Source organism: Ipomoea triloba, chromosome 9 (genome assembly GCF_003576645.1).
Source record: "Ipomoea triloba cultivar NCNSP0323 chromosome 9, ASM357664v1".
In the NCBI taxonomy this organism is placed as follows: Eukaryota; Viridiplantae; Streptophyta; class Magnoliopsida; order Solanales; family Convolvulaceae; genus Ipomoea; species Ipomoea triloba.
In genome coordinates this window covers 2,447,208-2,463,319 of record NC_044924.1, presented here as the reverse complement: position 1 = coordinate 2,463,319, position 16,112 = coordinate 2,447,208, and the positions used below count along the sequence as shown (strand labels likewise).

General features: G+C 37.5%; 2 protein-coding genes across 2 annotated transcripts; one reads left to right on the top strand and one right to left on the bottom strand.

Moving 5' to 3' along the window:
- The first annotated feature begins 828 nt into the window (after window positions 1-828).
- Window positions 829-3,502, top strand: LOC116029405 (E3 ubiquitin-protein ligase RNF170-like). Its single transcript, XM_031271396.1, has 5 exons — window positions 829-1,496; window positions 2,260-2,456; window positions 2,580-2,678; window positions 2,974-3,025; window positions 3,133-3,502. Exons 1-5 carry the CDS (start codon window positions 1,019-1,021, stop codon window positions 3,261-3,263), a joined length of 957 nt encoding a protein of 318 aa, XP_031127256.1. The 5' UTR covers window positions 829-1,018; the 3' UTR covers window positions 3,264-3,502.
- LOC116029404 lies at window positions 3,453-9,387 on the bottom strand. The gene is made up of 11 exons (XM_031271395.1): window positions 8,926-9,387; window positions 8,202-8,326; window positions 7,357-7,801; window positions 7,164-7,273; window positions 6,229-7,000; window positions 5,678-6,067; window positions 5,375-5,560; window positions 5,063-5,290; window positions 4,487-4,832; window positions 4,220-4,388; window positions 3,453-4,125 (listed from the first exon to the last, which is right to left on the bottom strand). The coding sequence occupies exons 1-11, from the start codon at window positions 9,130-9,132 to the stop codon at window positions 3,645-3,647; spliced, it is 3,459 nt and encodes a 1,152-aa protein (XP_031127255.1). The 5' UTR covers window positions 9,133-9,387; the 3' UTR covers window positions 3,453-3,644.
- Window positions 9,388-16,112: the final 6,725 nt, after the last annotated feature.

The following is a 16,112-nucleotide window of genomic DNA, read 5'->3' as shown; positions in this document are numbered from 1 at the left end:
GAGGCAGCGTAGCGGTGAGGTGGAGGCGCGGACTTGCGATTGGCGGAGGCGCGGCGGCGACTATAGGAGGTGCGACGGCGACTGGCGGAAGCGAGGCGAAACGCAGGCTGGCGGAGACGAGGTGCAGCGCAGAGTTGAAACGGGAGGAAGATGAATCTGAAACGAAAGGGGGAAGAAGAACAGGGGTAAAATAGTCTAGCCAAATAGCTTTTTCTTCCCATCACCTCCGGAAAACAAAATCCGATGGTCTACCTCAGATTTTGTTTTCCTCAAAAATGAGGAATTTGAGTTCCACTGGAAAATAAATTCCAGTGAACCAAACATGGGAAACCAGCACTTCCTATGATTTTGAGGAACCCACTTCCCCTGGAAAACAACTTCCTGCGAACCAAACATGCCCTATGTGTTTTTAAATTGTAGTCCAATGGTCCATGCAATAATGATTGTGTACCGATTGAGAAAAATAAACAAGGAAAGGGGGCCCACCTAAGGAAATACCAATCATTATTGCATGGACCATGGTCCACACAGCTGTGTGGACCAAAAATAAAAAGTACATTATTTTTGTATTGAAGGTACATTATTTTTGTAATGTAGGTACATTATTTAATAGTATATATCAAATAATGTACCTTCAATACAAAAATAATCTACCCTAAAATAATATATCTACAGTACAAAAATAATGTACCTTCAGTACAAAAATATACTTTTTATTTTTGGTCGGTGGTCCATGCAATAATTTGCCTGGGACTACCTGGCAGGTTGGCGACGTTTTGTCTTGACTCGGACTTAACAGGATCATCCGCTAAGCACGTCATCCTTTCGTCTCCCTCCTTCTTCTTCTCTCTCTAAAGCTCTCTCTCTCTCTCTCTTCTTAGTGTTTACTTTCTTCTCTCTGTATAAGCAAACTCTATTCGCAATCAAAACCCCTGGAAGCTCAAAGCTTTCTATCTCTTTCTCTTTCTAGTTCTGACACACGAGGGATTCGGTACGCTGCATAATAATCGGTACTGTGATGAAGAGGTTCTTCTTCAATCTTCCGAGCTCTCACCGACACCATCACCTTCATCAGAACCCTAATCGTGACAATTCCTCCGTCTCCGCGAGCACTAGTACTAGCGGAGCCACGAATCCTTCGTATTCATCGGAGCTCCGCGAATCCGCATCGGGGAGGACTGAGGAGGAAGTGAGCAGTTACGAATCAGCGAATGGTGGAGAGGTGGAGGTGGAGGAGGAGGAGGAGGAGGGAGGTGAAGAAATATCGCCGTTTCGCGGCGAGTCAACGGAGTGGATAACGACGTCGGCTTCTGGTCAGAGGAATGCGGATGGTGAGGATTTAGCCTCAGCCTCCTTGTCGATGAGCGCGGTTGCTAGGGAGAACAAGGAGGCGGGAACTGCGAGGATGGATAGACCGCCTAGTGACGATTGCTGCCCTATATGCTTCAGCAATTTCGTCGTCCCCTGTCGTGGCCCCTGCGGTCATTGGTATTGCGGTATGGCTCTGCCAAAATTTTAGCATCTTCTTTGTGTTTGTTTGAAGCAATTACTAGCAGTGGGATCACGAAACTTAGATTCCTTTTCTGTTTTGAACTTAGCAGTATTTTGGTGAAAGAATGGGGATTGGGATTTTACTGGAAATGGAAAAAAAAATATGTCATGAATTATTGTTGATATGGGGGCACATCCACTTTTGACTTTTGACTTTTGAAGTGGACTGATTTTGTACTCACAGAGAGTCAGGAGGTGTGTTTCTTCAAGATTGGATATGTGCCTAATTCTGTTCGGCACTTTCCAGTAAAACTTGCAGCAATGGAAGAACATATGCTCCAGTGTTAAACAAAAGATCACCTTGTAGCCACCTGATTGTGTGCATTAAGTGGCCCTAGCCGGCAAAGTATCACAAGGGGGTCCAACTTGTAATCTTGTGAGTTGTGACTACCAAATCAACAGACTGACCAACTTTAGTGTGTTTGTCCCCTACACTTTGTACTAACTTCTGCTTACCAAGACCTTGTGGTCTAGTAGCACCAAGGTTACACTCTCCTATGGGAGATTGTGGGTTCAAGTCACAGTGGAGGCAATATTGACTCTTTGTGTTTCAGTGAGTAATTATGAACAAATACTGTATTGTAACAAAGTCAATAGTACTCCCAAAAAAAACATTCATGTTGTCAAATTAAGGTTTCAGTTTTAGCTTAATCCACTTGCATGAATTCCTTTGCTTTATGTTCTATACTATTGTTTTTACTTGGACAGGAGGCTGCATTTTGCAGTATTGGAACTATAGTGCAGCCCTTCAGCCTTGCAACTGTCCTATGTGTTCGAAGAAGATAACTAAGTTGACACCTGAGGCATCATTGTATCACTCTCGGGAAGTTGAAGTTACTGAGGTTCTGGGAAGTATTCGAAAATATAATCGGCTTTTTGTTGGGGGCACATATGGCTTCATGCTAGTGCGTTGAGCTTTTCCATTGTTCTTTTTTGGAATATCTATTTGTAGATAACCAGTCTAGTTATTATGCTTCCACGTCTTTATTTATCAATAACAACTCCCTTGCTCTGTCTTGTTTCTGCAGAAAGTGTTTTGTTTGCCATTATACGCCAAGAGATTATTTTGTGAAATGATGAATCCTGATAGACCTGGTGCTCATCTAAACAAATTGCGAATTTGTGCAGTAAGTTTATCTAGCTTTTTCTTATCCTTAAGCTATAGAGATGAGAGATGAGTGATGAGGGAATTCCGCAACCACTACTCAAGAGTGTGTACTGGGTAAATTTCACTTTGTAACCCTAGTTGGCAAAGGACCACAAAAAAGTAAACCAGCATAGGTTACATATAACTGACTGGCTTAAACCAATTGAGAGTTGAATTTTGTAGTCTTGTGATTACCAAGTCACCAACTTAGCTTGGTTTGCCCCCAACCTCCAATTTTTTTGCTTAAGCTAATGCTGGTTGCTCTGTTCTTACAGATGTTTCTGGGTCTCCTTTATACGTTCTGCCCCTTCGATTTTCTTCGAATAGGTACACAAGTCTAATTTGATCCCTCTCTATATATACACTTCATGCCCGGGATAATGTATCTGCCCTGTTGTTTTGAGCACACACCAATGATGCCCATAATTCTGCAGGCCGTCAAAATGTCATAGATGTGTTTGATTACTCCGCCATTGCACTTTCATTCGTCTTGTATCTGGCTGGACTCTATCTCCGAAGAAGGCGTTTCCAGAATGTCAGGGAGATGGCAGCCATTGACCCATGATACTGTCCAGGCATAGCTTGTAGCTTGAAATGGTACAAAATGACAGCAGTACAACATGCATGTGTATAGTCTTTCATTGTTTCTCCCACTTTTGGGTTTTCTGGTTATCTCAGTCTGTCTTCTAAACCTTTGATTATCAGTTTTACCCCATATGTATGTATCTTCTTTAAACAAAAACAACAATTCTCATTACAGATGTATAAAGCAAATTAATTACAGAAGGTTTGTACATTTTGGAACACTTCACCACCATACAAATACATACTAGCAAGCTATTACGCAGTACTGTTTTCATTATTTATGCACAATAAATACAATGCCAATTATTCTAGAAGACCCAACCCTATCATATGTACAAATGAATGCTAATTTTTCTTCACTTCACATATCTCCTATGAGACGTGCGTACCAAGGACCGTGAACATTGACTGTCACAGAAGCTGCAACCAGTAATACAGTAGCTACTTCCATGATTTCGTTGACTAGAGCCGCGGCTCCTACCTGACGCAGTGCATTTTCTGCCAATTGCTTTCCCTGTTCCCCGGGGCCTCCGAGTACAACTCCTCGTCCAGCCATATATATGGCGCGGGAGACTCGAAGGAAGACGGGGTCCTCGGATTGCAGGCTCTTAGATAGCATCCTGATTGAAATATTCTTCATAGAGTGAAGCTTTGTCGTGTCCACGCAGTTGTCCTGCTCCAGCACTTTGGACAGGGTCGAGATGATGTCTTGAATACCGGCATCTTTGGCAGAGTCCAGCAGTTCAGAGAGGCGCTTGACGCTGGTTTGGGTCACCCTTTCCGTGTCTGCTGGACTGCCTACCATTTTTAGACTAAGAAGCGTCTGGCGTAGGACTAGAATGCTGCGTATTTGAGATAGGAGGAATATAATAAGTCCCAAGAAAGAAAATAAACGCGTGAATATTATATGTATGGGTCAAGGAAATTGCAGTTTACCTGGTAGCAATTACAATTATCTTTTGAATGTTTGCTTGGACACCCCTTAGCCTAAGGAGATTGAGCTTCAGAGTTTCTGGCAACGTTTCTTGCGTCAGACCGGTCATCCCATTGACCAATTTTAGCAAGCCAAGCCTCACACATAAATCAACTTTATTTCCATTGCATTCTGAAGGCAAGAAGAAGATTCAATTGTCATTGTTAGATTAGAGAAGCAGGAGAAAAGGTGAGGGTGGGCAATTTTTAGGGGGTAGGAGTTGAATTTACCTATTAAATCCATTGGAGTAGATGGAGAAGGTAATGTTGGGTTTCCCATCATTTTGACGGCAAAGCTTCCTCCAGTTCGAAGTGTGGTGTTTGGAATGAAGGTTTGAGAAGAAGTACCTTGCCGTCTTAATTCAGAGAGCGCATTTTTGTGTTCATTCCATTCTTGATCCATGTTACCCCTAACAGGCAAAAGCCACTGCATTGTCAACGGTAAAGCAGTAATAGCATCAGAGGGAGGCCCATAACGCTTGATAAAAGCTTTCCCCAGATAATCAAAAGCAGCCAGCCCCTTCAAAACAGGTTCCAACATTCTAATGCGTGCTTTGCTAACCTCTTGCTTGAGTTCCTGCCAACATGAAAAATGTCATGGATCCAGTACAGCTATGTTATTGGGAAAAGCAGCCCTCTGTCTAGCAATGATGAAAAATAATTAAGACTTTCCTGTTTCCCATGGCACACCCCACCCCTAGTGAGAGAGTGTGCAGTTCATATAAAATGTAACCTAATTCAAATATCCAATAAGCATCACCAATTAAAAATAAATTACAAATTGCTCTTAAGGGTTCTGGTTCTTACCTGGATCTTTTCTAACACGAAGCGCAAACCCCTAATTAATGCGAAGATAACTGGATTCTCTGACCCATCATTGGCCTGGCAAATCTCAGACAGCTCTGTCAATAACTTCTGGTGACTTGTCTTTAGCTCATGCTCCTTGAGAGGAGAGACCAGTTTCTGCAAAGTGCCCAGCGTGAACTCCATGATCTTTCCAAGATAAGCTATGTCTAGCTTACCCGAGCTTAGCACCTGAGATGGTAGGAAAACAGTGGAGGATTGAAGGTCAGGTCATGATGCCAGTTAAAAAGCAAATAATGAAGATTTATTAGTTACCTGAAAGAGAATGTCCAGATCAATAGCTTCAGTAATATCATGTCTCCAACTCTGAGGAGCCACATTGCAAAGTTCATCTCTCGCCTCTTTCATTAGGTCAACAATGCAGCTGTAGTTAGGCTTGTCCTTCATGGATTCCATGATATTGTCCCAAAATGCCTTCTCCATTGTCTCTCTTACTTTTGCCTGCACAGTGCACAGTAAGAGTGACCAAATTCAATGTTTTTTACGTAACCATTGAAGAAGTATTTAACAACAGATCACATCCAGAATTGAGAAATTTTTAAGTTCAAAAACACTAACCTTGATACCAGCTTCAAGCTCATTTCTACTATCAGCAAAATCAAGATTCTGTCCATGCACACATTCATTCACAATCAACTCATTCTCCAAGTCCAATCCCTCAGCAGCATATTGTGGGTTATTAGTGCTAGGAGCAGAAACACTAGATTCCTTTGGATCAGACCCATCCCTAAACAAGGACCTCACCACACGGCTAGGCCTGAGACTGTCATTTTTTTCAACTGTTTGACCAACAGAAGATGAGGAACTCTGAGAAGCAGGGCATACATTTTCTCTAGACTGGAAATACTTCTCACGTGTATCAGAAAGTGCATTTTCCATGCGCTCGATACCAGCATCTCCACTTAGATGATGCACTTTCTCCCTTAAAAGTCTCTGGTCTTCAGTAACCTGCATCAAAAGAAGAGCAAAATTCAAAATTACTCACGCAGAAGAAGCAAATAAAAAAGTTAAATCCCTATCTCAATAGAAGGAAGTTAAAACCCGATGCACTGGACTGAAACAAATTTGGCCAAGAAAGGCCCAAGAGAGATTTGTAAGTAGGGATGCACCTGTCTCTGGACAGCCTTCATATCATGAGTAAGAGGACCACTATCACCTTTAGGTGTCATCTTGCATGTCTGAATCATAGAGATTTCAAGCTGGCATGCAGCTCTCACCAAATCTTTCTCCAACGATTGAGCATCTTTAACCTTCCACACCACAAAACTATTCAAATAAGAGCACCATGCTGAATCATAAGCTGCAAGCTGTGACCTGAAAGTTTTACGTTCTACTGTTGAATTATCTGAAGTCAGTGTTGGCCCATTTAATATTATTCTAATCAACAGTTCAAACTCTTGGACAAATTTCTCTGCAGATGTTGCTAGAGCAACCTCACGTTCGCCTTGACCACTGAGCACTGCATCGGGATGACCTAGTATCATATAAGCACAGAGCACCACTCGAACCTGGTACCGTGACAACTTAACAGGGGATCTTACAGCAGCTTTGCAAGAACCTGCTTTCTTTGCATCCCCATTGGAGATAGATCTCCTTGGTCTAGCCATTCTTTTAGGGGAAGCAACACGCTTGAGAAGGTGATCGATATCATCCCAACTAGAGGCATTAGAAGCACTGCTAAACTCACGTGACAACTTGTAACGGAATTCAAGTCGATCAAGCAAGGCCTTTGTAGTCCGAAGAGTATAACTAGATTCAATGAGAAGTGCAAGCTGCTCAAATGGCATCATCTTCACTGAGCTTTCATTGATATTTAATATGTTATAAGCATTAGCAAGATGTGAGGTGGTTTTACTCTGCTTACGGAATTGCCTCCAGTACCTGCAAAAAGGAGTTTTGCATATTTTATATATGATGACAGAAGGTGAAGAAGCCTAGTACTAACTGATTAACAAAAGACCCAACTCAGTGTAGAATAGTGTATGACCACTACTTCTTTCTACCTTCAAAGGTTAACTTTGGCAGTAAATTGAGCTTCATATACCTTGCTAATTTTATGGAGAGGTGATCAGCTTGCTCATGCATTTTATTGTAATTGCTGTTAATATGCTGTCTTCCTCTCTGCATCAAATATGCTGCCCTCTGTCTCTTTGCCTATATACCATACAAAATTCTGAGGTTAGAAGAACAACAATAAAGTCTGATAACATATTTTTATTGAACTTGGAATTACTTACCCTCTGTAGTCTGTCTTCTAACTTGTTTTTCATTTCCCTCGTCTTGATCTCTCGCTGGTGAGAAACAGACTTTGCCACTCTTTGGACTTGCATGACCCTATCACAAGCCTTCCTCTTCTCCGCTTCCAGCAATCCCATTCGCTTCTTTTCTGCTGCAGCACGCTTCTGGCAAATGGCTGCGCCTACACGCTCCTTGTACTTACTTTCTCGAGCCATTCTTTGTAATAATGATTGAGATGTCCTCTCCCTCAGAGAGGCCCTCCTTTGGTTATAAGCCTTAAGTATAAGCAACCTATTAGCCTCAGCCTGCTGAACCCGCAATTCCACTTTGTTACCTAACTCAGCTCGCTCTTTTCTGAATCGCATTTCTGCTCCAGTTTTAGCTGCTTGCCGCAACTCATCAAGCTTAGCCAGCCGCTTCTGGGCTTTAGCAATAATGCTCATCCTGCAAGTCAGAAAATCAAAAGTTGGAAATCATAGAACTTTCAAAAGTGATCCCTTAAGTATTATTTTTCACATTTTTCAATTTCTAGTTAGGTTATGTAGTCCACTAGAATTAGTTCCTAGTTTTCCAGGAATAAATACAGGACTGAAGATTAATCCGTATTACTGACTCAGACCATTACCTTGACAGGGACCTAAAAAATGATCACATCATCACATAGAAAGCTATTTAATATTTACAATTAACTACTGACCTCATGTCAAAAGGCCCTACATAAATAAGTAATTCCAAATGGTTTATGACAACAACTAGATAGGATTCTGAAATGTGCAACCAAATAAGACAAATTCTATCAACAAGTAATAAACTCCTCTATCAAAACATTTCAGCAGAAGATCACCTTTTCTCCTGGGCAGCTTGAAGTTTAGCCTCAAGGCGTTGCCCAAGGTCTTCTTCTCCAGCCATAGATTGTGTGGGGCTTCGTGGCTTCGGCCTGGCTTTACTTGACAGATACTCATAGAATTTCTGTTTGACATCGCAGTACAAACACATATATTAGGAAATTTAGAAAACACTCTTTGTAGGATGATCCAAAATTAAATATTACATATTAACAGCAGGGAACATATGAGAACCGAAAGGAGTACAGAGATTAATGATTGGCTTGATAGCTGCGCCTAAGTATTCAAGAACAGACTTTTTTAAGGAGAACTTATTTTTTAAAGAAACAGGTCAAAGGTGAAAAAAATAAAATAAAATAAAAAGTAAGAATGAAGAAAAGAAAAAGAAAGGAGGAAGGAATCGCAACAGCAATTCAAGAATCCCCCGCCGAACTCTATACAATAGAGTGAAAATGAAGTTTGAAGGAGTTTAACTAAAAAGCAAAATATAGAAGCAAGTTAAAAACTAAAATATTTTAGCTGTAATTTTGATCTTAAGCAAAATAAAAAGTCGTGTTTTCTACTTTCTCTGGACTACACTTAATCTTCACGAACTAATTACCCAAAAGAGAACGAAATAATTCAGCCCTTATACTTCTGTTCGGTTTAATTTAGAGTCTAAAAGATTTCTTTTATTTCTTATTTTTGAAAATTAGGTGAAATTTAAGTTTAGGTGAGAGAGACCTGTCGACGAAGATCGGCTCCGCGAAGTTTGGCTTCGATTTCTTCAACAGTAGGCGGAGAAGTTTTGGCCTCCGACAGCTTCTGGCGAAGCCAAGGCGGAATAGTCGGCGGCGAAAGCGACGTCGTTCCATCATCGGACACCGGAATCTCCATCGCTACTCCTCCAGCCACCACCACCATCTCCGGCGACTCTACTCCCATCTCCATCACCAACCAAACAATTTACTTTCCAGAAAGAATTCCACAATTTCAACTTCAACACTGATCAATCAATCGATCAATTCACACTATACACACACAAAAGAATCCAGAAAACAAAAATTAAAATCTTGTTATATACACAGCAGCTTTTGTATATCTATTCTCAGAGGATTATAGAGATTGGAACAAGGTGGCGATGATTGAAAAGAAATTAAGAGATAGAGAGAGAGATGGAGCTCTGAGAGTTTGGGTATAGTTCTGATACTCTTTCCCCTTTCGCCTTTGTTATAGAAGCCTCCCAAATGGAGCGTGCACTTTACGTGCCTTGTGTAAAGAGAAGCGTGTGGGTAGTTTTACTTATCCTGAAAGGTTGCCACCTCACTTCTCCGGACCCCCAACGGTCCATTCTTTTGTCCACCCCGGTTTGGACTTTCCCGTCCACTTGGACCGTTTTGCGGTTCGTGGTTTATGATTTATTGCCACTTTTTATATATATATATATGGTTTAGAATTTTAATTTCAAACCCACATTTACTTGAGGCTACGAATTTTTTAAATTAGATAATTTAAATTTTAAAATTTTATTGGAAAACTTCCAACCTATTGAAGCACAAAGAATATGCTCGAGCTCATGAGTATTACAAGGTCATTGGCAATTAATTAATAAATATTAATATTATAAAATAATTAATAAAATTATATGATTTTCCATTCTTGAGTTGATTGTTTTAACGTCAAGCGCCACTAAAATTGAACAAATGATAAGGGTGCTTGAACATGTCCACATACATGTTGAATATTTGTTGTTAATAGTGGAAGGCCCAATATTTCCCCACTATGTTTGAACAATCGCTATTGGCTACATCCACGATAATATAATGTTCAAATACATTCCATGAGCTCGGAAAGTGCAGGTAGAGCACGAATATTGTATTTAAATGTCACAAATTTAAGTTTTATCAATATTTATTGGTCGAATATGACGGGCTTTTATAGTTATGTTTACCTTTCTTGTGTGTTTTGTGAGCTATTACATAAGATTGTCGAGTGCAACAAGACTTCTTAGTGCGATTTGTCTTTCCTGTATCATAGTTAGCCCGTAAGACGGTTGAGTGTGACGGGTCTTTCTAATGCAGTTTATTATTTCTCTTGTAGTTTACATAGGAAGGAAGTTTACCCAATGCGAATTGGCACCTAGTTTATAGGTGTAGTAAGGCTGGCAATAGGCCAGTTATAAGCGTGTTGAACTTTGGAGTGCAACATCAACTACAACCACAACACAAACATGGAAGATTGGAAACCACAATGTTTGTTGTTATATTGTTTTTGTTTTATTCTTAACGTATTACTCTTCCTATTCGTTTCTTATCCTTACGAATTTGGTCCATTCCTTACCGGAAAGCTACCCAAAAGCCCCAATTTCTTGTTGCTTTTTCCTCTCTTTTTTTTTTCTTTTTTTTTTTTTTTCTCGAATGATTACAATATAACATGACATGTATATATATAGTAAAACAGGCAGAGACCTAAAAATTTATCAGACTAAAGCATGTCATCCAACAAGTGTTTGTTAGATGGCATTTATTGGCAATTATTATATTATTACACGGAAGTCACAATCGTTGCAAGAGAATCGTGGCGTGCACCATTTTGGTTCCGATAGTTTAATTATTTTGTTTAATAGACTTTTTGAGAATGCACTATAGATAATACATCTTCATGTTGTACTCAAAGCTAATTTATAGAATTTATAGCTCAACCTAGGGTGTGTTTGGTTGATGGGTTTAGACATAGGGAATGGGTATGAAAGTGGTTGCTTGTGTTTAGTTGATAGGTTTTGTGATTGCTACTATGGGTTTGGAATACCCCATTAATGAGAAAACTCATACCCTTATTAAATAAGGGTTTTATCTCCCTTCTTCCTTTCTTCCTCAACTATTAATAATCATTCTTATTCCACCCAACTACCAAACATGCTAAATATTTTCACCAAAACCCATTACCATTACCAAGTATTTGATACCCATTCCAATTCCGATTCCCATGTGCGAACCAAACGCACCCCTAGTTCTCTTAACTACATACTCCGTTAGAATTGTGCTAACTACTGACTCTGTTTGAATGGGGTTCGAACATGTGACATCCTATTTGGAAGAGTCACAGTCATATGATGCTTAACTACAATATCTTTGGCATTTTTTCAATATAAAAAAAATCTAAAAAACACTTTTAGTTTTTTTTTTTCCTCATGATAATGATTAACAATAATAGATGATTATTATTGCATATGATGATCACTTTTCGCTTGGACATATCCTTTTAAAAGTGAGTTTATGAATGCTAATGATCGTTTAAGATTGTCACAAATTGAGTGCTGCGATATGATTCAAGCATGGATGATGACAACTTGACAATGTTCGCTAGCTTACCGTATAAAATAACGCATAATACATTTAATTAATATAATCGTTTAATTTCCTTTTTAGATAATTAATAAATTAAAATCTAACTCCCACCGTGATGGTATAGTTAACTAATTATTTTGGTAAGATGGATGTCCCTTTGTATGCTTTTGGAGTTTGAAAGGGTTCTTGTAATATATTTTGAGGACAATAATGTTATGTTTGCTAAATGTTGTCTCTCAATTATGTGGTTTACAATAATGTAGTGTTGATATTTTTTTTTTTCATTACTCATTTGTAAATTGATCAATTATATTTTATTGCTTAGTATATTTCTACACTAATGATAGTTAAAGATGCTTTGGGAGCAATTTAAACCGAGTTGGTTTGCTAGTTGGTTTAGTAACTACAAGATTTTAAGTTCGACTCATTGTTACGTTGGAGCTGCCTATTGACATTTTTCTGTTTGAGTCGTTCAATTATGGGCACCTATGATGGTTTACCGTACTTCCTTATGGTAATTTGTCAAAGAACACAAAGTGAACTTACATAGAGTGCGCATTCAAATAGCTACGGCAAGTTTTGTTGTAAATCAAAGTTAAAGATGCTTGACTCCCATTAAACAAGGTTTTAAATTCGAGAAATATTAATTTTTGTAAGAAGCACAAATAGAAAAATTATTTACTTATATATCTTGTTAGTTAAAAAAAAAGAAGTATGAAACCTAAAAAAAAAATTAAAAATTAAAGTAAGAGCAGCTTAAATATTTATTAATGGTATAATGAACATTTTAAAAAAATTATTGCATTAGAAAAAGAACATATATGAGCATTGATTCAATGGCTGCCTTATCTTTGTGTATTCAAATAGGACATGATAATGACTTTTATTTTCGTTGTCGTTTTTATTATTTGTTTCAATTATTATTTTTTTGAGTGATGAAATAAACGCGCAATTATTATCTACATTAAGTAAATTTTATTTTTGTGTAATAATATACAAATCACACATGAGAGATTAAAGAAAGATTATATGCGACAGACTCGACTATAAAAGTATTAACAAAAATCAGACTTGTGTTTTTTTAAGTACAAAAATCATGTTACACTTACTTTTGGGGTTATTTATTTAGCATAATGCAATGACATCAATATATATACATATGCAACGTAGGTATGTTACTACTTAAAATTTGTACTAGAGAATTCTTGCATGTAATGGTTTATACTTTATAGGCTATCTTTGTAATGATTTATGGTCTAAAGCAATCGAATTTACCTCGTTAAAATTAGCTCGTTGATGAAAGTGGTCACAAAAAATAATATGTTTATTGTAAAGTTTGGCTCAAATTCTCCTTGATAAATCTTTACGATCGAACTCATGTTGGAAGCTGCAATCTAATGCCCGATAAAATCGAAAAACTTGAATTATTAACAAAGAATTATAATAATTTATTTTTTAAAAGAATATTGATTGTGAAAGCTCAAAGGAGGTGTCTAGTTTTCAAAGTTACTCGACCCCTCTCGTAAGCTACCGCATAGTCGTATAGATGTGACATTTCGGGGCGGGAGAAACGGGTTTCACACCGTACCCGCCCGTTGTTCTTTAACGGGTTTCTACGTCATCGACTACGGAAGGACCGAAGGAAAAGGCAGTTCCCACTCGCGCGAGTAGCAAAAGAAACTTCGGCTCGGGCTGAAGATGACCTTTACGTACACGAAAGCTTGGCGGACTACCGTGGCTACGCTGGGTCCACCCGCATTAAAGTATTCCTACTTAACGAAGGATTAAAATTCAGGAGCGGGTGACACGGAAGAGAACAAGCTGTGTTTGACCACGTGTCCAAACCAAAGCTACAGTGGAATTTCAGCCATGTAAAGCATTGTGGGCCTGCACTTTCATACACTAGCAACTAGCAAAAGGCCGAAGGCTTTCGTATTACGACTCTACGAGTCTACGTGTACTATTAATATTAATATGAGTATACGTGGACCCCAAATCTTATTTCCTGATATGTAGAATATTGATAAATTATTTTTTTTATGTGAATCCTAATACAAATGTATATATCAATATTTTATGTGTGAGAGTAAAAGTAAGAGTAAAAAATGATAGTACATATAATTTTTTTTTATTAATATATCGTATTAATCTCCTCTAAGAGTTTAGACACGAGATAAGACAAAAGTGAGAAGTACAAATGAAACACATCAATAGGGATATTACATTATTACATATGCTCTTAAAGAGATGATAAAATGTATGAAATATGATTATTATACTTTGGTTAAATTTGTCGTACAAAATTCTTTTATCGCATGATTTACATACTATATATTACATAGGAATATAATTTACTCCTTGCATCTTTATATAGTGGTGATAGAAAGTAGACGGGTAGGGGTTAATAAACTATGTTGGCACTTGAGCACTTGACAATAATGGGCTAAATGTTAATGTTGAAAAATTGGTATAACATTGAGAATGGGGCTCCTAGAGATAATTATAACCGAGTTACTCAAAAAGTTAAATTGATAATCATAAAGTTTTAAGTTTGACTCATCGTAAAAATTATTTATTGATTTTCTAGACAGTGACAGAGCTAGGATTAGTTGATGCGAGCCGGGGGCGGGGGTGGGAGGGGGCAACATATGAAATCAAATGCATTAATATCCATTTAATATATTTTAAAATTATCATTTTGTAAATTTATCAACATTTAAAATGCCTCATGATAATCATTTATTAAGTGAATCTATAATAAATTATTTTACATTTTGTTTTTCAATGTACACGTACTAACAAACAATTAGTAAAAAGGTTATCTTTAATTTCATCTTGTTAGTACGTGTAGTTTTTGCTCCCAAAATGTTGAATCCCAAATTCAAAGGCCCCAACGCTCCGATCCGACAAAGCATTTGAAGGGATGTAAATATTAATTGCATTGTACTATTGAAAGAGTGGAAAACTTGAAGCACAATTTTGCTTATTCTCCCTGACTTAATTACTGTTCAAAAAATCATTATTGCAGATGAACCCAAACATTCTCTCTCTTGCATTCTCTCTCCTTCAACTCACAATGTACGAGTAATTTAAATTTATTTTTTCTTTGTCAAGTGCTCAAGTGCCAACATAGTTTATCCAAAGTATACATTAAATTAGTTGTTGTGGAGTTTTTTTATAAATTAAAAAAAAAGGACCCGGACAGGCAGAAAAATATAAAGGGCTACACGTATGTGGACATAAATGTGGATTAGATACAATGATGTTTGGGCGTATACTGCGTTTTAGGCGCATGATTATCCACTGGCCACTGTTTACAAGGACCATATAAAATTACTAGCCGTATTTGAAGCACGTGAATTTGGTGTGTGGTGGGTAATTTGCATTCTTATTATTGTCATTGACAACGATATTTTTGTCAATACGCGGATTACGCACTGCTTGGCCTCGTATTCGTTGAACAATGTCACAAATTTTAATAATGTAATTTTTCATTTTTACCTAATGCAGCCAATATTTGTACTAATTTTTGTGTGTGCGTATGTCCCGCCCTAGGCAGGTATTATATGACTTTTCTGAATTTGAATCCTCTTACATCAGTTAAAAGAAACTCCAACAACTTATCTGGATATTCTATAAGACCGTTGTGTCACCACCCTTAGAAGTATTTGTACTATTATGCAATTATTATTTGATCTGAATTCATAGTTCTAAGTTTTATTCAATAGAAGGTTTCACTTAAAATTATTTAATATGACACACTAGTACAGGAGTTGATCTTATGAAATTATAGTTAATTGTTATATTTTTAATAATGTAACTTTATTAAATCAATTTATAATAAAGTTGATCAATTTATACCATAACCAAATTATGTGATAATTACCCCAATAAGGACAAACATTACACTCAATACAATCGGACATATTATATATGAGTGTATATGGTAAAAAATAGTAGTAATGATAGGAGAGAAAATATTCCAAAAAAAAGAAAAAAGAAAAAAGAAGAAGAAATGGACTCACTTGTATCTATCAATTGTATGCATCTCAAATAATAATGGGTCAGAATATCTGAATATGGCTATGGCTCCAGAAAGGCCATTACAGATTCATGGGCTTCCATACGTTCAAATATGTTCTAAACTGTATTCATGTGTAAGAAGCATTGTAAAAATGGCTCTATAACATTTTCAAATTTGAAATGAGGAAATATTGCTTTTGAAGAGTTTTCATACACTATATGTGATATAATAAATCATCCGTATAGAACAATCTTAAATCTCCAGACCAGTTGTCCAACGCCAACAATAACTTAAGAACAAAAAATAAGTATGATCAACACTCATGCATAAATTCTACAATTATCATATAATTTAAGAATGAAAAGTACAATTTGTCCATTTGTCACCCATAAAATTTAATATAGATTTGGATTCGGTTCAAAATTAGTTTAGTGCATATTTACGTAAGAGTATACTTTAGGAAAATTTCAAGTCCATAATCAACGTGTAATTCAAGGACCACGTGGTTCACGCTGAATGGCAGTTGTTTCCGGAAAAAAATAGGGTGGGCGTAGCAGATC

Bases quoted from the DNA above. Each gene is read 5' to 3' on its own strand.
- LOC116029405 (XM_031271396.1), top strand. From the start codon at position 1,019: ATGAAGAGGTTCTTCTTCAATCTTCCGAGCTCTCACCGACACCATCAC. The intron at 2,457-2,579 runs GTGCGTTGAGCT...TTGTTTCTGCAG, and splicing joins GCACATATGGCTTCATGCTA to AAAGTGTTTTGTTTGCCATT. The intron at 2,679-2,973 runs GTAAGTTTATCT...CTGTTCTTACAG, and splicing joins ACAAATTGCGAATTTGTGCA to ATGTTTCTGGGTCTCCTTTA.
- LOC116029404 (XM_031271395.1), bottom strand. From the start codon at position 9,132: ATGGAGATGGGAGTAGAGTCGCCGGAGATGGTGGTGGTGGCTGGAGGA. The intron at 7,274-7,356 runs GTAAGTAATTCC...TATGGTATATAG, and splicing joins TAGAAGACAGACTACAGAGG to GCAAAGAGACAGAGGGCAGC. The intron at 5,561-5,677 runs GTTAGTGTTTTT...TGCACTGTGCAG, and splicing joins AGCTTGAAGCTGGTATCAAG to GCAAAAGTAAGAGAGACAAT.